The sequence below is a fragment of the Orycteropus afer genome, unplaced genomic scaffold (genome assembly GCF_000298275.1).
Source record: "Orycteropus afer afer isolate SDZICR_OR568_19922 unplaced genomic scaffold, OryAfe1.0 scaffold00085, whole genome shotgun sequence".
Lineage (NCBI taxonomy): Eukaryota > Metazoa > Chordata > Mammalia > Tubulidentata > Orycteropodidae > Orycteropus > Orycteropus afer.
Genome location: NW_006921672.1, coordinates 8,069,147 through 8,090,594, shown reverse-complemented (window position 1 = coordinate 8,090,594; position 21,448 = coordinate 8,069,147). Strand labels below are relative to the sequence as shown.

General features: G+C 54.6%; 1 protein-coding gene across 1 annotated transcript; it reads left to right on the top strand.

Annotated features, from left to right (window-relative positions):
• The first annotated feature begins 4,999 nt into the window (after positions 1–4,999).
• Positions 5,000–6,148, top strand: NEUROD2 (neuronal differentiation 2). Its single transcript, XM_007942028.2, has one exon. It carries the CDS (start codon positions 5,000–5,002, stop codon positions 6,146–6,148), a length of 1,149 nt encoding a protein of 382 aa, XP_007940219.1.
• Positions 6,149–21,448: the final 15,300 nt, after the last annotated feature.

Sequence of the window (21,448 nt, the reverse complement as noted above, 5' to 3'; positions counted from 1 at the left end):
AGCCTGCACAAAATGGCCGCCACCCCTCTGAGGCAGCCATTTTAGGTGCCCAGACTGTGGCCTCCCTTGGGATGGGGGTAGGTCTCCATGGGAACCTCAGGCCCTCCCCAGCAGCCAGCTCCCTCAGTGGGGAACAGGCAGAAGAAATGGGGTCCTCCAGATCTGGATGAAGTACCCACTATTCCCCTTTCTTTCTCAGAGACCCAGAGGGTACCAGGCCCCTCACCAACTCCCTTCCCCCAATGCCAGGGGGAGGAACAGATGGCATCTCTGGGTGTCCTTCTCCTTCCGTCTCCTTCCTTCCATTTCTGGCTCTTTCTGTCTCTCCATCACTGAACCTCTGCATCTCTGAGGGTACAGAGAGAAAGTGTGTGTCCCTGCTTGTCCGTGCTTGTTCATGTACATGTGGACACATGTATGTCATACCTCCTTCAGCCCGTGTCTAAAGCAGGCCTACCCCACACCTCCCTCTGTTCCAATTTTCCCCTGGTTTTTTATTGTATCTTCTAAAAAAAAAAGTTGAAATGTGTCGAGTGAGAAAATTGTGTTCCATTTTTCTGAAGGAAGAAAATACAGGGGCAGGAAACAGACCCAGAGAGGTGAGGTTCCCTGTATCTTTAGGTATGCCCCTCCTACCTCAGCTTCCCTCTTGAGTAACTGAGGGGGTCTTCCCAGACCTGGAGAGCTAAGGTCATTCCTGATGAGGGACAGGTGAGGCATGGGAGCACCTCTGAAGGGCTCCTCAATTCTGGGGAAGGTTCTGTCTCTTGCTTGGAGCAGAAAACAGAGTTGGTAAGGCTTTATGAGACCCCTGGCTGGCTTAACCCAGCCCTCAGTGTCCAATAGGAGAGGGCAGGGGTTATCTGATGCCCTCTCTCCCCTATGAAACTATTCATTCTTTCTTTCATTCATCCATTTATTTACCAACATTAATTCGACAAGGACTCAGTTTCTATATCAACAAAGCACTCTGAATTTGGGGAGGGGTTGTGTAAGAACTTAACATTGTAAAGCCCATTACAGTTTACAAAGTGCTTTAATAAAAGTAAGAACCAGCATTTATTGAAGGCTCACTATTGCTGGTCCTGTGCTAAGCTCGTTTTCCCGTTTAGCATTAGCAACAGCCTTAGGAGGGTATAGGATAATTATTCCCATTTTACAGGTGGAGAAACCAAGACTGAATGAGGTTATATAACTTTCCCAAGGCAGTGAGCAATTTTCAGAAAACTGAGAAGTGAGATTGGCCAGGAATCAGAACCCCAGAGCACATGCATGCAACCAAAACACCATATGACCAGGGGACTGGAGGAGAAGCGCCACTTGTCAGGATTGAGGACCCTATCCTGGAGCCAGAGGAATAGTAAAGCCTTTGAGGTTGTGCCCAAAATTTGGAGGGGGACCTGGTCAGAACTCCTGAGTCCCTGATTGAGGTCCATCCTAAAGTCCATCCTCTGGTCTGCCTCTGTCTTGCACAGAATCCCCCAGACCATCTGCCATAAATGGGACTCTAACTCCCCAGATCCAGGATCCATGAATGGATGAAAGCCCACCTTTGGCTTCTCTTCCTTGAGACCACTGAGGCAGAGTGTGGGGCTGTAGCAGGAGCACTGGACTGGGAGTCTAGTACCGAGGTTCTAGTCCCAGCTCTACTCTCTGCTTGTGTGTTCCTGGGCAAGTCTGTCTTACTCTATGGGCCTCTGGCAAAGTAAGAACTCAGACCAAGTGCCTCTGAGATCCCCAGACAGTATCAGTCCCACCTTCTCCAAGGCCTCCTTAACCATTAAACCGAAAAAAACAAACTCAAGGCCATTGGCCATTGACTCAAGTCTCGACTCATAGCAACCCCTCCTTGGGTTTCCCAGGCAGTTTCTCTAGGTAAGTAGATTACCCAATCTTCCTTCCAAGGAGTAGCTGGTGGGTTTGAACCACCAGCCTTCTGGTTAGCAGTTTCATACCTTAGACACCACGCTACCAGAGCTCCTCCCTTACTCACTGTACCTCTGTTTAGAACCTAATTCTATGTACCCAGCATCCAATCAGTGTCTTCATCAGCAATTCCTGCAATGCCCCTTCTGGAGACCCCTTGAAAGAGAGAACTGTATCTACCCATATTTAAGATAAAGCCTTTGTCTTTATCATCTTTGCGCCATCCCAGTACTTGGCACATGGTTGAGTCTCAAAATATGTGTACTTAAAGTATAATTGAAGTTGTACATACATGATTGTCCATATGTACCCTGGAGGGTGGGACAGGACAGAAAATGTCAAATGCCTGAATGGGGGTCTGGGTGAGGGTCTTTCTACACCCGGCTTTGATTACCTGCTCACAGACATACATGTGTCTCTAAGTAGGGATGTGTATCCATTCTCTGTAGGTAGGGTGGGGAGCAGGTGTGTGTGGGTCTAAAGCTCCCTCTTTCAACCCACTGTATTTGCATCTGTGTCTGGCCCAGTGAGAGGGTGGAAAGGTGAGCTGTGAGATAAAGCAGCGATTTCTTACCCTCCTTATGGAGACATCTGTCTGACCCATCTCGTCATGGTCACTGGAGACTGCTGGGGTTGGCTTCAAGATCTTCAGTATTTTTTTGAGGGGGGAAGAAAATGCTTAAATCCCACCCAGAAACTTTAGGTAGCCCCCTCCTCCCCAGCCTCAAATAACCAAGCCAGAAGGTCAGGAGAGAGAGAGCCACTGGTGGAATGGTCACTGAACTGGCAGGGGAAGAGGGCCGTGGGGGGAGAGGTTTCCAGGTTAGGAATCCAGACTGAGACCCTCTCCCTCCCCCAGGTGGGGGTATATAGGTTCATCCAGGGGGTTCTTCCCCACTCCACCCCAACACACACACACACACACACACACACACACACACACGTCCGCAAACACCCAGGGAAGGTCTTTCCATCAGGCAGACTGCACGGGTATACACACATGTCCCCGCGCGCGCGCGCGCACACGCGCGCGCACACACACACACACACACACACACACACGCCCATGCAGAGGCACAGACATCCAGGCAAACCTTTTCCTTTCTCTGTCTTTCCCTTGGTTTGAATTTCGTTCAGCCACATATGTTGTGTGTGTGTGTGTGTGTGTGAGAGAGAGAGAGAGAGAGAGAGAGAGAGAGAGGAGTGGGGGAGGGGTAGACAGGGATGAGGGATGGCATGGTGCCAACATCTACCTATGGGGCCAGGGACACCCCCCAAACCCATCCTGGGAGGGGGCCTCAGCTGTCCCTTTGTGGCCAAGAAGATTCTGGGTGGATGGGGGTAAGCACATAGATCCCTTTGCTGCACCCCAGAGTCTGGTCCCTGACCCACCTTGGGGACCCACAAGGGAGAAAATGGCCAGAGTGGGACCCTGGAGGGGGCGTAGACCTGGGGGGCCACCACAAGCCCCCAGGTTCCAGCCTTGCCACTTCATTGTTCCCATGTGGGGGCTCCATATCTGAAGGGGGCAACTCCTCTCCTCTCCTTCTCAATCCCTGCTTTCCCTGCGTTGGGCGGGGAGGGGAGGGCAGCAGAGATATTTATTTATTTCATTTATTTTTTTTTTTTTTTTTTTTTTTTTTTTGGAGTAGAGAGTGACAGATGGCGGCGGGTCCCGGGGGAGCCGGCTCTCCCCCAATGCAGACGCATGCCAATCACCGTCTCTCATGTGATAGCTGCTGCCCGTGACGTGCCAAGCCCATATGGCCTGGCATAGAGGCTGGTACCCCGCCTGGTAGAGATGCCACACTCGCTCCGCGGTTCGCATGGCGCTCTGAAGACGCCGGCGCCCGCCGCCTTGAGGAGCCGCTGCCCCCGCTCCCTGAAGATGGGGGAACAATGAAATAAGCGAGAAGATTCTTCTTCTCCCCCCTCTCTCTCTTGCCCCCTCCCCCCTCCCCTCCCCTCTCCCCTTGACTCCTCTCCGAGGTGAGTTGTCCGAAAGGGAGCTAGGTCTCATCCGCCGGCTGGAGGGGGGGGCGGGGGAGGCTTCGGCGGACCCGAAGATCCCCAGATCTCCCCTTCCTGGGACAAGCCCCCGTCATGGGTGGACTTCGGAAGCGCCCCGGGTTCCCTCTCCCCCGGGGGCTGCAGCTCAAGGGGCTGCGGAGGGAGGCGCCTTTGCCTGCGATGGTCTTGGAGGAATGGCAGGATCCTGGGGCGAGGGGGGGCGGGGAGCCATGAGACTTGGATTGGGACCCCCCAGTGCTCGTCCCGGAGGAACCTGAGACCTTTTCCTCACCAGGCAAAAAAAAGAGGAGCAAACAAATTTGGATTTTTCCCCCATAAATCCTGAAATACAACGGGATCTGAAGAGCCGTGTGGGAGGGAGGCAGTTTGCAAGGGGGAAGGGGGTCCCCGACCGCAGGGGAGACGGACCGGGCTCGCTCCTCTCCGTCTCCTCCCTGCGCTCGCTCTCAGTCCTGGCCTCCCGGAGCCGGCTCCCAGAGCTGAGGACGCCAAGGCCAGAGGAGCCAGCCTCCTGCCTCTGGAACTGGGGCTGCGGGGGTGGGGGCGAGCCGGGGGCGGCGCGCGGCCAAGTTGCAAATTGGATTAGGGAGCGTGGGGGTGAGCGCCACGGGAAGGGTGGGGAGCCAGGCCCAGGAGCCCCGCCACGAGACCGCCGAGCCGGGCAGCTGTCCCCACCAGCGTCCACCCAGCCTCCCTCTACCGCCGGGAGAGTCCAGGCTGGCAGGGCGAGCGCGCTGCATTCCCAGCGAAGATTTCGGGCTCCTAAGCCCCCCACCCCGTCCCCGCCCCGACCTCGAGCAGAACCAAGCCAGGGCGGAGCCGGGGCCCAGCGCGGGCAGAGGGCCTGGACCGCGCTCCGGGGCTGGCGGGCGGCGGGACAGGGCTGGGCCAGCTCTGGGTGGGGCAGGCGGAGGAGGTGAGCGTCTGGGACCTGCACGCGGCTAGGGGTGGAGGCAGGTTGGGGAGCCGTCGTGACCCCAGCGCGTCCCTCACTCTGCGCTCTCTGTCTCCCCTTCCCGTTCGCGGGGCGCCCTCAGGCACCATGCTGACCCGCCTGTTCAGCGAGCCCGGCCTCCTTTCGGACGTGCCCAAGTTCGCCAGCTGGGGCGACGGCGACGACGACGAGCCGAGGAGCGACAAGGGCGACGCACCGCCTCCCCCTCCGCCTGCGCCCGGGTCGGGGGCTCCGGGGCCCGCCCGGACTGCCAAGCAGGTCCCCCTTCGCGGAGACGAGGTGCCGGAGGCCGCGCTGGCAGAGGTCAAGGAGGAAGGCGAGCTGGGAGGCGAAGAGGAGGAGGAAGAGGAGGAGGAGGAAGGGCTAGACGAGGCCGAAGGCGAGCGGCCCAAGAAGCGCGGGCCCAAGAAGCGAAAGATGACCAAGGCGCGCCTGGAACGCTCCAAGCTGCGGCGGCAGAAGGCAAACGCGCGCGAGCGCAACCGCATGCACGACCTGAACGCTGCGCTGGACAACCTGCGCAAGGTGGTGCCCTGCTATTCCAAGACCCAGAAGCTGTCCAAGATCGAGACGCTGCGCCTCGCCAAAAACTATATCTGGGCGCTCTCGGAGATCCTGCGCTCGGGCAAGCGGCCCGACTTGGTGTCCTACGTGCAGACGCTGTGCAAAGGTCTGTCGCAGCCTACCACCAACCTGGTGGCCGGCTGCCTGCAGCTCAACTCGCGCAACTTCCTCACGGAGCAGGGAGCTGACGGTGCGGGTCGCTTCCATGGCTCGGGCGGCCCGTTCGCCATGCACCCCTACCCATACCCATGCTCACGCCTGGCGGGCGCACAGTGCCAGGCGGCCGGCGGTCTGGGCGGTGGCGCGGCGCACGCCCTGCGGACCCACGGCTACTGCGCCGCCTACGAGACGCTGTATGCGGCGGCGGGCGGCGGCGGCGCGAGCCCGGACTACAACAGCTCCGAGTACGAGGGCCCGCTCAGCCCGCCGCTCTGCCTCAACGGCAACTTCTCGCTCAAGCAGGACTCGTCGCCCGACCACGAGAAGAGCTACCACTACTCTATGCACTACTCGGCGCTGCCCGGCTCGCGGCCCACAGGCCACGGGTTGGTTTTTGGCTCGTCGGCTGTGCGCGGGGCTGTCCACTCGGAGAATCTCTTGTCTTACGATATGCACCTTCACCACGACCGGGGTCCCATGTACGAGGAGCTCAACGCGTTTTTCCATAACTGAGACCTCGCGCCGGCCCTCTTCTTTTTCTTTTGCCTTTGCCCGTTCCCCTGCCACTAAACCCCTGAGCGCAGGGAAACCCCTACCTAGCCCTGCGCCGAGCGCAGGGCGCGGACCGCCGGTCCTGCTGCTCTCCTGGGCAGCACGGGTTTTCTTACCTGTGGGTGGCCCGTCCCAGGGGCCTCGTTTCCCCCAGGGGACTCGCCTTCTCTCTCCCCAAGGGACTTCCCGCTCCTCTCTCCCTGGGAATGAGTCTCCAGGGACCCCTCTCCGGGCGCTCCCCGGAGACCCTCCGCCTATTCCCAATCCCTCTGCTTAGGTTTCCTCCTCCCCCTCCCCCTTGCAGGCCCAAAGGCGTAGGTAAGGGGGCAGCTGAGCTGTGGGATGCGATTTTTTCCCCTCTCATCATTATTATTTTTAAAACAGACACCGAGCTGCCGAGGCAGAAAGGAGCCGGGGGCCCCCTCTTTTTTGAAGAGGACAGAAGTAAGGGCACCCCAGCCCGGGCCTGGAACGCCTCCACCCCCAAACCCGAGTCTCAGCGTTTTGCGGTTTTAATTTTGGCGGGAGGGGATGTGGATTGAGAGAAAAGAGAGAGGCCAAGACAATTTGTAACTAGAATCCGTTTTTCCCCTTCCCCTTTTTTAAACAAACAAACACACACAAAAAAAAATAATAATAAAAAAATAGAGCTAAGAGGCGACGGAGGCCGAACGCAGAGTCCGGATGGGAGAGAAAACGCAGTAAGAACTTTTAGAAGCAATAAAAGGCAAAAAAATATATATATACTACTACCAATAATAAAAAGACACAAATATCTATGCAAGGAGGTTCTGACGGAACCTAGCGGCCCGGCCCGGCCCCGGGATGCCCCTCCCGGCCCGCGGGCCGCGCCGCCCAAGCGCGGATCTGTGCACTTTGGTGAAGTGGGGGCCGATGCCGCCCCCTCCCCCTCCCCAGGTTCTTACAATCAGTGACTCGGAGATTTGGGGCCCCAGTGCCACTGCCCTCCCCCGCCCCGTTCCCGTTGTGCGTCATGCTGTTTTTTTAAAAACCTGTTTCCAAATTTGTATGGAATGGCAAACTGTTGGGGGGTCGGTTTGGGGAGGGAGGGTTTGCATGAGACACACACACACACACACACACACACACACCACGCACGCGCAGGCCCGGCGCACGACTCCGGGGGCAGGGGGCCTTCCAGCCCCTCTCCTCTCAGGCACCTCCGTCCCCTCCCGGGGTAAGTGGGGAACGGAGACCTGAGGTCAGCCCTGCCCCTACCTGGACCGTGCCTGGGAGGGCGCCCGGTGCCAGGAGATTTCCGGTGGCTGAAGAGGGAGTTTTTGTCCCTGGCGTCCTCCTAGCGTTGGCCGCCAGGTCGGCGGGGAGATGGCTGAGAGCTCCTTCTGGAAGTTTCCCCAAAAGGGGGCAAAAGGAGAACCTCTCCCCACCAGAGACAGGGGATCAGGCATTTAAACACAAGATTCAAAAGTGCAAACCCACAGGAGACACACCCACACACACCCACACACTCACGCACACTCACACGCAATTTTACCTTCCTCTAGTAGCGAAGCTGAAACTCCCGTCGGACACCCGAAGTGCATTGCGTGTTTCTGTTCAGTTTAATGACGATTAATAAATATTTATGTAAATGAGATGCAAAGCCGGACCGGTTTCTCACGGGTGGCCTGATTTCATTGGGGGGAACTGAGCTGGGGCTAGGGCGATGGAGATAAAAGTGTCAAATGACTTGGCGGAGGGCACTGGCCAGTCCTGGGTGGGATTCCCACCCTGTGAACCCCCTTATACCCACCCACTGGGCACAGAAACAGTTACACTGGCTGCCCTTCCCAGTTCAGACGTGGACTCACACACGCCCCCCAGCACAAAGCGATGCACCGCTCTCTCCTTACACCTCTTCAGACCCCAGACACGCGCAAGCACTTCCTTTGAAAATCAAATACTTTTTCATTACTGAAAAATCACCCAATTGAGAACTGCTGGTCATTTTACAAATCTCGGCCCACTGTTGCAAAAAGCAAGCGTTTAGAGATAAAAAGACATAGGGATATTTTAAACTTAAAAAAAAAAAAAAAAGTCATGAGGATGAAACATTAAATAGGAAAAAGTCTTTTCCATCTTAGAAAAGACTGTGTATCAGTGGGCTCAGGGGAACTGACCATTTCTAGCCTCAGGAATGTTGGAATTTTTAGGGTGTTGAGGTTGGAAGAACACCCCAGGGCTCTGCAAAGGGCTCTGCAAAGGGGGCTGAGTCCTGACACCTGCCCTGTAGACTAAAGCTAACTCCAGCAATTGGCTTTCCCAGGACAACTGGAATCCCCTGGGCCAACACCTGAGTGATCTCTGCCTGGGGGCCCCCCTGGAGAGGGGAAGCAAGGGCATGGGAGGAACTCCAGACTCCCCCATTGCAGAAAAGACACTCTCACAGTTCTTTTTCTTTGAGCCTCAGGCTCTAAACGGACTTGCCCAAAAGGAGCCCCACTTCCCTTTCCTCAGCCCACAGTTCCCAGCAGAGCCCTGGAATATTTGGAGAGGAGATCACAGTTCTAAAGAGTCCCATCCCTGAGCCTAAATACTCTGGTAGTCCCCTTGCCTTGGCTGTTCCTGACACGGCTTACTTAAGTGATTTTCCTGAAAAACTGTCGCTAGTTTTAGGGCTGAAATGGGAATTGTATTTTGGGGGCGGGGGCTTGAGGTAAGGCATGCCAATATTTTCCATGGTTGGGGCCAAGACCTTAAAATGGAAGCTGCCTATAGAAGTGGGAATAGGAAAGGTAGTTGAGGAAAGCCCTGGATACAAACGGTGAATTGGCTTATACTGTCTGACCTTGAGCTTGGCGGCTCTCATAAAATGTCCACTCCCAAACTCTGCCCGTCTTCCTAGGGGAAACGGTGACACGCCCATCCCCCACCCCTACCGGTGTGAGTCTACTAAAGGAACCGGGGCCTGGAGCTGTCCACGCCCGGGTGCTGACATCCCGCTAGCTCGCGGCTTCCTGCTTCGGTAGGAGGCCACCCTGCCAGGCCCCGGGAGAGCGCAGCGCAGCGAGAGGTCTTTCCCAAAACCCTATCGGAATTTTGGAAGGAATTCTCCTGCAGTTCTCAGAGAATTTCACAATAATTCTTTAAAAATATCACCGCCTTCTCTGGAATTCTCTTGGGATCGCTTCTCTAGGGTGAGTTTACAGACTGGGTCCTTAGTCCCCGAGATTCACCCTGTTGGTGGGCGTTCTAATAGGATCTTAGAGACCTCTGAATCACCGCTATTCCTGGGAGAAAGGAATGACCCATCTTCTTTCTCCTCCACTTCTTTTGGGGAACGTGGAACAAGAAGAGCACCCCAGACCCAGACCTGAAGGAGTCTGGTCTGTGCATGATATGGGGCAAAGTGTCGCAGGGGCAAATTGGGAGAAAAGGAACGGGGTACCCATCCTGACCGAGGCCCAAGCCACCTGATTCTGCTCAGGGAACAGATTAACTGGGCTTCTCTCCCACTCGGCTGGTTGGAAGACTTCCGCTCTGACATCTGGGTTTGGGCAGAATCCAGGTGGCTTGGGGCCGGAGCAAAGGACCCCTTCACATGGCTTCCCTGGCCCAACCCCATTCACTTCCACCTGCAAGGGCTCTTCTGACTATCCCAAAGCGTCCCCCTCTGATTTTGAACATGATTTCAGCCCCTTTCCAAGGATATTGATGATCTTGGGCCACTGTGTCTGTGGTCCCATTGGGTAGGGGTGCTGGGCCCCTTGTGTTTCAGTGGCAAGGGATGCTCCTGAATGCCTCCAGCTTCTAGACAATCCTGGTGTCCAACAGGCCACCCCTTTTCCCATTCCTGACCCTTCCCCCCCCCCACTGACTGTATTCTAGCTGTGCTCTGTCCTCCCATGGTCCTCCTCCCCAACACTCAACTTCCCTGGCGAGATGGCTAGATGAGCAGGAGAACAAAATGCCTGTGGACACGTGGCCCCAAATGCCCCCTCGCAAGTCTCTACCCCTCTTTCATTCACACACACAAACCCGGAGAAGCCCAGGAACAGGAGGGGGGCAATGAAAAGGGGCCAGCTCCTGTGTAGTGGGGCTGAAGGGGAGAAGGGGCTGAGAGGAGTGCTTTGGCCCCTAGCTGAGCTGCTGTGGGATCTCCAGGCTTGCACCAGCCAGCTCAGCTCCACGCCTGGGTTGCCTGACCCATGGCTGGAGGTGGGTTCAAACAGAAAGACATCCATCATCTCCTTGATTTTCTGGCCACTATCCCAAGTTCAGCGTTTGGAAGTGACAGGAAAATGACGGAACAGTGATGTCTCTGAGTCGAGGCCACTTGTCCATCCCTCTGGGAGGGAAGAGGAGGCAAAGCTGGGCCTTCCTCTGCCCTCCCCCACTTAACCCTATTCCAGCCCTGAACTGGTCAGCGAACCCCTGACATCCAGTGAACCTCCAGCTCTGAATTCGGCATCCAGGGCCACAGCCTAATAAACCGCTGAAACCGAGTCCCTTATGGGTCAGCAACAGGAAAGCCTGACCCTCTCCCAAGAGACTCCACGGGATTGTGTTTGCTTCTTTTTTCTCCTCCATGGGAATGTCCATAAAGCCTGTGGGGGCAAAGATTGCTGGCCAGAAGACAGAGATTTCGTTCTCTCATGAACATTGCTCTTTTCACTTCCCCAGAATCTTTAACCCAAGTTGCCTTCTTTTAAGAAGGGAAGCTGTTGATTGAGAGAGGCATTTAGGCTAAGGGATTGTTCTACATGCCACAGCTTAGTTAGTTCTCAAGGGAGGTACGAAGAAAGAGACAGCCCAGCCCAAGCCTGACCAATCTCAATCTTTACCTCCTTCTATTCCCAGGTCCCTCTTGTGACAACAGAGGGGTGGTGGGGAACTAGCACCTGACCTGTCCTGTGTGCTCAAAGAAGAAAATGTTCTTTGCTAGGGACTTGGAGGGGGCCACAGGGACCTCTGCTGTTGAAACAGGTTCCCCAGCTCACAACCCAAGTCACCGTCATTATCCTCCCATTTGGGGCTGAGGCACGGAGGGCCTCTGCCCCTGAGCGGAAGTGCCATCTGAACTGCTAGAAATCTTGAACCCCTGTGCCCTTCTTCCGAATCCTGAAGCTCCCTCTGCCATTCCGTCCTGCATTTTTTAAATTTTTTCACAAAGTTTCCCTGGATGAGAAGTGGTAAGAAAGGGTGGCAGCTGCCTTGGGAGAGCTATTCAGGCTCTCCTCTCGGAAACTTTCTCCATCCTAAAGCGCGGAGAGCGGGAGAATCCGCCTCAGGGGAGTACGTGGCTCCAGAAGGCAGAAACTAGGGCTGGTCTCACAGGCCAAAGGGCCACGAGTTTGTGCGGGAGATGCCAGGAGCGGGAGGAGAGGTCAGGACGCTTCAGGAGTGGTGGTGAGGGAACTGGAGCCACGGCATCGGGTGAAGACGCTGCCCAGATGTGCGCCCAGTACGGCTCTGGCACTGCCAACTCTCCGGGCCGCTCGGCGCAGAAGCGCAGCAAGATTTCCCAGGGTAGATGGGGCTTGCTGGGTTCCCTACCGGAGTGTGTGCCTGTCGCTTGGTTATTCAACCTCTCTCTCTCCCCTCCTCTCGGTCTCTGCCTTCATCTCACTCCTTTTTTCGGAATTAATTGAATTAGGAACAGGTCTTTCCGGGGCGCTCCCACCTCCCGCCGGAGGCTGGATGGCCAGGAGGCCAAGGTTGGGAGGTCAGGTCCCACTGGGCCCGAGGGAGCCCCCAAGCCCCTTTGGGGATCCGCTTGCCAGTTCCTATCCTCAGCCAAGTCCTCGCCAAGGGCACAGCTGGGCGGGGTCTGGGCAGTCCGCCCGGCTTGGGACATCTGTTCTCGCCAGAGTTGCTTTAAAGGAGAGGGGTGGGGGTGGGGGGTTCTGAACCAACCCTTCAAGCTTGAGCCTTGAGCCCGACGCCCGCTTTCTTGACCGCAGGCGGAGGCAGGAGGGGACACTAGACTCGCATAGTCGTTTTCCCCCTTGGGGAAAGAGCGAGAATCGAGGTGGGGGCATGTGGGGCTTTTCCCTTTTCCCTTTATCTCACCGGCTCACCAAGCAGATGCCCATCCAGCCTCACTCCTGGAGGGCATCATGGTATCGGTACCTCTCCGGAGCTGCCAGGAGCCGTAGAAGGACACTGCGCCTGGAATACCGCGGAGGCTGCGGGCGGGGCCGGGCTCGGCACTGAACCCGCTTGCAGCGAACTTATGCTCCACTAGTACCCAGGCTGAGGCTGGCGGCGCTGGCGGAGGGTTAAAAACAACTCAATTAAAATTACAAAAACATTTGGGTTTTTATGGGGGGGAGGGTAATGCTTAAAAAAAAAAAAAGCCTGAGAACCACAAAGCCCCTACGCAAAACCAAACCAAAGTCCTTAGCTCCTGATCATTTTGTACGAAAAGACAGAAAAATCCCTCAGCCACCTCTCCCCTGCTGCGGCCACCTGAAAGCTCCCGCCTGGCCAAGCCCTGCGCCCGGACGCCCCTTTCACCACCCCGGAGCTCTGCCCACCCTTTGCTTGCGCGTTGGTGCCAGTCTGTGCCACTCAGCCGGTGCCCGGTGCCCGGTGCCAGGCGCGGGGGGAAGGCGGGGAGGAGCTGAGGCTCCAGCTTAAATTCCATGGCATCTGTTCATTATTATACAGTGAGGATTTTTATATGGACAGCTAAATTAAAGACAGATTTTTGCCAGAATTGCAGATCCCATAAAAATGATGACACAGGATGGGGGCTTTTTCTTAAAAAAAAAAGAAAAGAAAAGATTAGAAACACACACAAAAACAACACACAACACAACAAATCACAGCCCCCCACCCCTCTGTGCCCCTCTCCCCCACCATAGTTTCTTCATTCCCTCTGCCTGCCACTGACACCGGCTGGGCGGGGAGAGCAAAACCCGTGGCTCTTCTTGCCCCAGAGTACTCACAAAAGTCCAGCTCACACCGTCAGCTGATGGGGTGACCAGGAGTGGTGGTGGCCTCTCAGGCACGGAGGGTCAGGGTGGGAACAGGACAGGAAAGCTGTCTGGTCCCAGAGGGAGTGCTATAGGGGGCCAGGAGTCAGGGGACTTGACCTTTCCACATATCTAATTTAAAGGGCTGCCAGTGTTGGGGGCAGCCAGTGAGGGCCCAGTGTTGTGTCACACCCTCTGCTTAAGGGCATGATAGAGCCCACATTCCCTTCTTCATTGGATAATAGAAAGATTGGACATCCAGCACAATTTCGCTGTGACTCAGAGCTGGAGTTCTGGAATTTTGAATTTCACAGATTCTAGAAGCTGGAGCCTGTACCTTAGTGGTGTTCTAGAACTTGAAGAGATGCTGAAATTCTAGAATTCAGAAACGGTTTTGTGTGAGGGAGTAGACCTCTCAGACTTGGGTGGTTGTGGGTCCCATGACTCAAATTTGCAGTTGAGGGGTGATGTTGTGGGGCCCTGTGGCTACTGGAAAAGGTCAGGTGGGCCCTTCGGGGAGGGTGGTGCCACTCCAGGGGATCCAAGTGTTCTTCCCAAATTATTGGAGTCTTTCTTATTTTGCCATTTTATTTATTTTTTTTTTTTCAGGGAAGAAAAATAAATATCCGTGGAGCTCTGTGCCTTCCAGACAATTGCTCTGTCTGTGTCTGTCTGTGACTCTGTCTATGTGGCTGTGTGGCTGTCTGATCGTCTCTCTCAGATTCGGAGCTGACAGAATTCATATCACAAGAGTGAACGCAGGGACATCTGTGTGCAGAATGACTGTGCCTACTGGAACCTGCCAATCGCTCCTGGCACGAGCTGGGAACAAATGCCTGTTACCTCGGAATGCTGGCGGGTGGGGGCGGGGGGGGGGAGGGTGCCTGGCACCACCCCGCCTGCCAAGCCCTGCCAAGACTCCCTCCTGGCCACAGTGGGTCCCGCCCCTTTCCCAGAGTTGGGGGTCCACAGAACTGGATTCATTAATTAGCTCTGATTAGTAAATTTGGGTGTCTCAGCCCCCGGTGGACCTAGCCTTCTCGACCTCCCTAATCTCCAGACCTATTCCCCTTCGGTCCCCACACTCCGTTTTCCGGATTATTCCGAGTTTCCAAGGAGGGCTGGCGGCCAGCTCTGGAGAGAGGTGGCTCACGGAATGTAGGGAAAGGGTCTCTAGAGAGAAGAATTCCGCCAAAGTTGCGGGGAGTTTCTGTTGCGAAGTGCGAGGGTCTGCGTAGATGCGGTTGGCTGGACGGGGTCTGAGACCGAGAGGGACAGCGAGACGGGCGATGGTGGAGCGGGACCGAGGAGAGCTGCGGCTGGGGAGCGACAGAGGACCGGGAGGAACCAGGAGGGAGGCCAGGGGCCGGCCGCGCCGAGCCCGTTCTCTTCGCCAGGAGTCTTCGGGAATCGGCCCAGCCCGCCGCTGCCGCCGCCACCCCGAGGGGCTCTCGGGCCCCGGCCCGGGCTCCCGAATCATCAGCCGGTTCTTCTGGGGGGCTTGGGGAGGGTGCCACGCCACAGCCGGTGCCAGCTGGGGGGGGATTGCGAGGAGGGGCGGAGAAGGCATCGAAAATTCCGAGACATCTGTTCACCTAGGGAGGAGCCGCGGCGCGCGAGGAGGGGAGGCGCCCCCGCCCCACCCGCGCGGCCGTTCTCTCCGTGGGGGAACCCCGCACCCCAGCCGCCAACATGGGCCTGAGGACCCGGGCGCCCAGGGTGGGTGTGGGCTGGGAGTGGGGAGGGCTCCCGAGCTGCTGTCCTACTGGCAGGTCCTCAGAAGGGGAGAATCTGGACCCTGGGGAGGACTGTGGAGGGCAGAGACCCTCAACCCTTGGTGTTGAGGGATGTCTTTGGGAGCAGATCTCCCCCCAGAGCATCCACAGACACCTCCCAACAAGGAGACTCGACCACCACACACACCCAGATATACACACCTTCCTAGTCCTGTGACCGGGACACCCAAAATCCTAAGTAACCCACCCCATCACACACAATCGCTTGTTCATCCTGGCCACTCTACTCGGTGCCTGGTCTGTGCTGGGCCTGAGCTAGATCTTGGGAGACACATTCACGGCTACCCCAAGAGCTGTCAGCCGGGGGAGCACGTTCAGGTACCCAAGTGCACAGGCCCACACGCTGCCCCTCACAACCCCACAGACTTGTTTCTGTTGGAGGAGTGGGAGTTGGACGGAGGGGGTCTGGTACCAAAGATCCCCCTCCTTCATCTGTAAGCAGCTTCCCCAGGGAAGCCAGGACAGGATCTGGGAGCCCCATCAGCGGGCCCTGGACCCACTGCCAGCCACTGTTACCTTTTCAGCCTACTCCCCATTGGCAGAAGCCCCTGTCCCCAGGCTGTGCCTGACAAGCTCCCACCCCATTTCCCACCAGGCCTTGATGACCACCGCTCTCTCTCTTCAGTGCCCTGTCCTGGCACCTGTCCCTCTGCCAGGGTTGCCCTAGCTGGGCCGACAGAGGCCAGGCCTCTCAGCTGGGAAATGTCCATGTGGTTGCTACTTAAAAACTGATTTATGAGGCCGTGGCGGCTGCGGAGGCTTGGCCTACGGTTCTGGTAGTAATCAAGGGCATATGCCCATCTCGCCTGGCACTGCCCAGCTTGTGAGCCCAGCCCTGGCCCCTGCTCTCCTGCTAGGAAGACAGGGACATAAAAGGCACCAAGTCTCCTTTCTCTCCAAGCCTTCTTTCTCCTCCTCTACTCCCTTCCCTTCCCTCCTCCTTCTCTTCTTCCTTCTCCTCTTTCCCTCCTCCCTTCATCCCTCCTCCTTCCCTCCCTCCCTCTCTCTTCCTTCTCTCCCAAGTGGCACGGACCAGCCTGTGTGCCGGGCTGGCGCTCACAGCTGCAGCCCATCTGCTATGATTGAATGGTGACAGTGATGAGACAGGAGCTGGGGGGAATGGGGGGACATGGGGCTGCCCTGCCACCTCTCACCCCTCCTCGTGCCAGTGCCCACATGCTTCCTTGACCTCTAGAATGAGACCATCAGCTTTGCCTGTGCAGGGTGGGGGAATCCCACCTCTAGAAGTAGTGTGGGGATTCCTTTCCTCTCAACTAGATTCCTGAGGATGAAGGGGAGCTGGTAGAAGGGGAAGGAGAGAAGGGTTGGAAGAGCAGTCAGAAGGAAGCAAGACCCATTTGTCCACACCCAAAAGGGCTTGGGAGGGGCCTGGGACACCAGTGCTGGGTAGAGGGATGGCTGAGACTCCAGCTGGGCAGGGAGGCACTGATGTAGGTCTAGGGTCCAGCCTCTTGAGGAATCTAGAAAAACATCTTTGACAGCCCCTGGTGGTGTAGTGGTTAAGTCATTTAGCTGTTAACCAAAAGGTCAATGGCTCAAACCCACCAGCCACTCCACCACAAAAGAAAGACGAGGCAGTCTGCTTCCATAACGATTTACAGCCTTAGAAAACCAGTGGGGGTCGCTATGAGTTGGAATCAACTTGATGGCAGTGAGTTTTGGTTTGGTGGGAAAGCTCAGTGCCCTGATCCTTGAACCCTGACACTTTTCTCACCATAGAGTTCCCATTCTGCACCCCCAGAAACCCTCCTGGCTCCCTCCAGAAATAAATTTGAAGAGCTAGGATATCACAGTCTTCCATGGTGCCTAAAGGAAGAGACCTAAATGTTGGGTCTGGCTGAAGCAAGGTCACACACACACACACAAAAAGGGATTTCTCAATTGACACCAGTATAAGACAATGGTAATAGTAATAATAATAATAACCAGCATATGGAGAGAGCTTGTCAGTAACTGACATAATATCCAACTGATACTCGTAAATCATCCTAATCACCTTATTGGTTGGGACCCTTATTGTACCCATACTATAGATAAGGACACTGAGGCACAGGGACGTGTATGCAACTATAGCTCAAGCCTGGCTGCTTCTCTCTTAGTGGAAAAAATAATAAAATAAAGTTCAAAAATGGTTAGAAGAGAGTCTAGCATCCTTCCATTTCCTTCTCTCCTTCTCCCTCCTCTTCCTCTGCCTGTTCTTCACCCTCAGTCAACCCAGTACTCACTCTCCACCTCATGCTCACATATGTGGCTTTCTCCTTCCACCCACCTGTGAATAGGTGGAAACACCCCTTGAGAAGCCACCCACTCTCCCCATTCTACCTATGGGGAAACCACATACACGAACTTGACTGCATTTGACCCCACCTTCCTCATCAGGGCAGCTGCCCCCCACATCTGCAGTCTTGGCTTGAGGAGTTTTGCTGCTCAGTGCTCCAGCAGAGGATACCATTGCAAACAGCTGCAGGACTAGGCTGGAATGCCAGCTTAATCTGGGTTCCTGTGAACCCCTGGGATTATAGGTTTTTCTTTCCCTCCCCTTGAAATAAAGGGGAGCAATTTGTCCCACCTGGCACCTTTCCCCAACCCTTTCCCCACACACTGGAGTCTGTCTGGGTCACTCATGCTCTGGAAGTGCACTAGCTTCAGCCCAGCACTGGGGACAGAACCCCTCATCTCTCTCTCTCTTGCCATCTGCAGCTCCACCCACCTCCTTCCTCTTTATATCTATTCTCTTTGCTCTCCTCTGCCATCTTTCATCCCCTTATTCATGTATTCTTTCTCCTTCTCCTCTTTTGTCTTTCCCGCTCCTTCTCCTCCTCCCTTCTCATCTAGCCATATGGTAACCCTTTAGTTCTTGAGGGAGCTCTGGTGGCATAGTACCTAAGACATTTGATTGCTAACCAGAGCGCTGGCAGTTCAAACCCACCAGCCACTCCTCAGAAGGAAGATTGGGCAATCTATTTCTGTAGAGATACCACCTTGGAAACCCAAGGAGGGGTCTCTATGAGTTGAATCAACTCGATGGCAGTGAGTTTTGTTTTGTTTTGTTTTAGTTCTTGAAGGGCTAAAATATACCCCCACCAGGAAACTAGGAATTCCTCAATATTGCATGAATTTTATAACTAAGGGCTGCTGGTGAGAGAGACATTTCTACTATAGGATATCACTGGAGGGGAATTTTTTATCTCAAGGGAAGAGAGAGAGAGAGAGAGAGAGAGAGAGAGAGAGGAACCCATAATCCAATCTTGTGGATAAGCATTAAGCAGTCACTAAGTCCCTGCAATCCCCAGAACAAATCCAGATCAACATTGTTGTCCACTTGCCCAACACAAATTGGGATAAGAAATGTGGTTGGGATCTTTTTTCAGGGTCATTATAGGGCTTCCCTGGTGTCTGTCTCCTTCCCCTACTGTTTTCATGTCCTCCAGGGCAAGGTGGCACCCAGAAAAGGACAAATGGAAACCACAGAAGCCAGACATCAAGGGTCCCTCACCTGCCATGGCACTCTTCCTATTCTTGGCCCTGAGAGACAAAGAGATAAATCCTCCAGTCTGAGTGTGCCCATTTGGGCAGGGTTGGGGCTGAGAATCACCTTAGATCCTCATCTCCCTCCCCCCCTCCTAGTGTGCTGGTATTCCTTGGTTTTCCTGTTGTTCTCTCAACTCTGTCTCCTTTATCTCTTGAAATCTATGCCCCCTCTCTTCTTTCTTCTCTACTTCTTCTATTTTGCCCACCACCCATTTCTAAGTCTCCCTCTCCCATCTCTTCCCGGTTTCTTCTTCCTGCAGGACCTGCAAACGATCTGGTTTCAGCACCACGGACAGAGACACCGGTGGGTCTGCGCAAACCGTGGAGGCGTGAGCCTGGCAAGTCTACTTCTGCGGGGCCCTGTGTAAGTGGGTGACTGCGCAGTGTATGAGTGGGGTGTGTGTGTGAGTGTGTGCACCCGAGCCTGCCTGTGTCTGTGCCTCTCTAGGGCACACGCCTGTGGGCGTCTTCGGGTGCATCTGTGTGTTTGTATCTGCCTGTGCCATGTCCCCGCCTGCTCCCCATGTCCCTGGCTGGGAAAGGGGACGGGATGGGGACGCTCCGTTCTAGAGGTGGGGAGGCAGCGGGTGGCTTAGTATTTCAGCCGGGCCTGGGGGTGTCGTCCTTGCCCAGACACGCGCCAGGCACCATGTGGCATGTGTGCCAGCCGGCACAGGCTGAGGGCATTCTGCCCAGCTTGGGCGGTGGAGGGATGCAGCAAGCTGGAGACAGGCAAGGAGAGGTGGGGAGCTGAGCTCAGAACTCAGCTCTGAGGCCAGTCCCTTTCTAACCTTTTGGGACTCCGCCCACAGGCGCAGCCTGAGGAAATGTACAAGTTACCTGGCTTTGTGAGAGCCCAGACAACCAGATAACCACCACCTCACACAAACACATCCAGATGGAAATTCACAGGAGGCAGGATTGTCCTGAATTACACACATGTGTGCAAGCCACCTGGCTCTTTGCACACTAATACCTGCAAAAATGCACTCACACACACACACACCGTAAGCCATTCTCAAAAGGTAGAGGATGTAAGATTCACTCTGTGTCACAGAGCAGACCCTCACATTACATGGGAGACGTTTCCTTCCTATGATATCAGGCAACCATGCAACCAAACTAAGGATCTGGTAACTTCTAGAACAGCTGTTCCCTCCCCCAATAAATGGATAGATTTCCTGAGGACAGTGCAGGCCCTGGGATTGTCTTCAGGGGTGTCTGCTCTGCACTGAGGGCAGTCTGGGGAGCATAATGCTGCCTTGTGCTTCATAAGGCAAACAAGGAGTGAGGGGGAGGGGAAAGCATCAAAATGGCTCCTCCCTTCCACCAACCATGCAGTCTCATTCCCCCCCAAAGAATCAGGTGTATTGGAGACTACTCTGTATTTCTCATCTCAGCCCCAGTATGAACTGGCTGTATGATCCTGGGCAAAATATGACAATTTACATAAGTGAGTAGTCACTAAGTGGTCACTACCACTACTATTACATTAATACTGTGGAAAAAAATGATGGGCAGGATTGGATAAAATAACACAGCCAAATCTTCCAGCACAGCATATTACACACAGTGGTGCTCAGGAAACATAAGCATAGTATGGATTTAGAGATGGAATTTCAGGAGCCTAGGCAGTTAAAGGGAGCTGAGAGTTATAGAAGTCTCTCTCCAAACATGACATATGCACTCTCAAGTGCACAGGAGGGATGCCGGTTAGACGCAAAAATGCTGAAGGATGCAACAGAGCAGGATGATGAGAGGAGACCAGCTTGGGATAGAGCATCCAGACCTCCACCCTTCAGGACCAGGAAAAACCCAAGGTCTTTATTCCCAGCCTGAACTCTTTATCCACAGCTCTCCATACTCATTTCTTCTCTTGGCTTCCCCATTGCTTTAAGTGGCAGCCCTCAGTTAGTTGCTCCAGACATAAGCCTGAGAGTCCTCTGGGGTCCTTTTTGTCTCTCACTCTCCATATAGACTTTCACCAAGATCTGTTAATTATCACTGTAAAATGTAGCTCAAATTCAGACTCTTTTCTGTTTTTCTTCAACACCTCTTCCCTAAGCCAGATCACATCTTCTCTTACTTGGGTTTCTGCTCTATCTTCCTATTATGCCCTCCCTCTAATTTTGGTGCTGTAGTGCCTAAGGCACTTGACTGCTAACCAGAAGGCTGGCAGTTCAAACCCATCAGCCACTCCTCGGAAGGAAGGTTGGGCAATCTACTTCTGTAATGATACTGCCTCAGAAACCCAAGGAGGGATCGCTATGAGTCAGGGCCAACTTGACGGCAGTGAGTTTGGTTTTTGGTTTAATTTATTCTCCTGTAGCAGTCAGAGTAATTAAACAAACAAACAACTAGCCAGTTGCTGGGGAGTTGACTGTGACTCCTGGCAACCCCATGCAGGTCGGAGAAGAACTGTCCTCTAGAGGGTTTTCAATGGCTGCTTTTTCAGAGGTAGATCAGGCTTTTCTTCCCAGGTGGCTCTCCGTGGGCTTGAACATCCAACCTATTAGTTAGTAGACAAGCACTTAACCATTTGTGCGACTCAGTTAAAAAAAATACAAGGCAGGTCATTTCTCTACCTGACTTAAAACTCTCCAATGGCTTCCTCAGCACATAGTATAAAATCCAAAATCTAAACTTCTTTGCCAGCTGGATCTGGTTCCTCCCTCGCTCCCCAGCCTAATTTCCTGCCTCCCCTCCTCTCCACTACCAGTCTCATTGGCCTTTCTTTCAACTCTACTTACACTGCTAAGAGCACCTTTCCATCCTAGGGCCTGGGCTGCTTTCTTATTTCCTGTTTCCCTTCTCCCCAACTCTTTTTCTTGGCTAACATCTTCTCATCCTTAAAATCTCAGTTTAAAAGTATCCCCCACCATGAGAAACATTTTCTTTATCCATGGCAAGTCCCCCCAGTTATTTTGTAGTTCATACTCCTCTCACTTCCTTTGCAGCACTTTTTTTTTTAA

Coding starts and splice junctions, on each gene's coding strand:
- NEUROD2 (XM_007942028.2), top strand. CDS start 5,000: ATGCTGACCCGCCTGTTCAGCGAGCCCGGCCTCCTTTCGGACGTGCCC.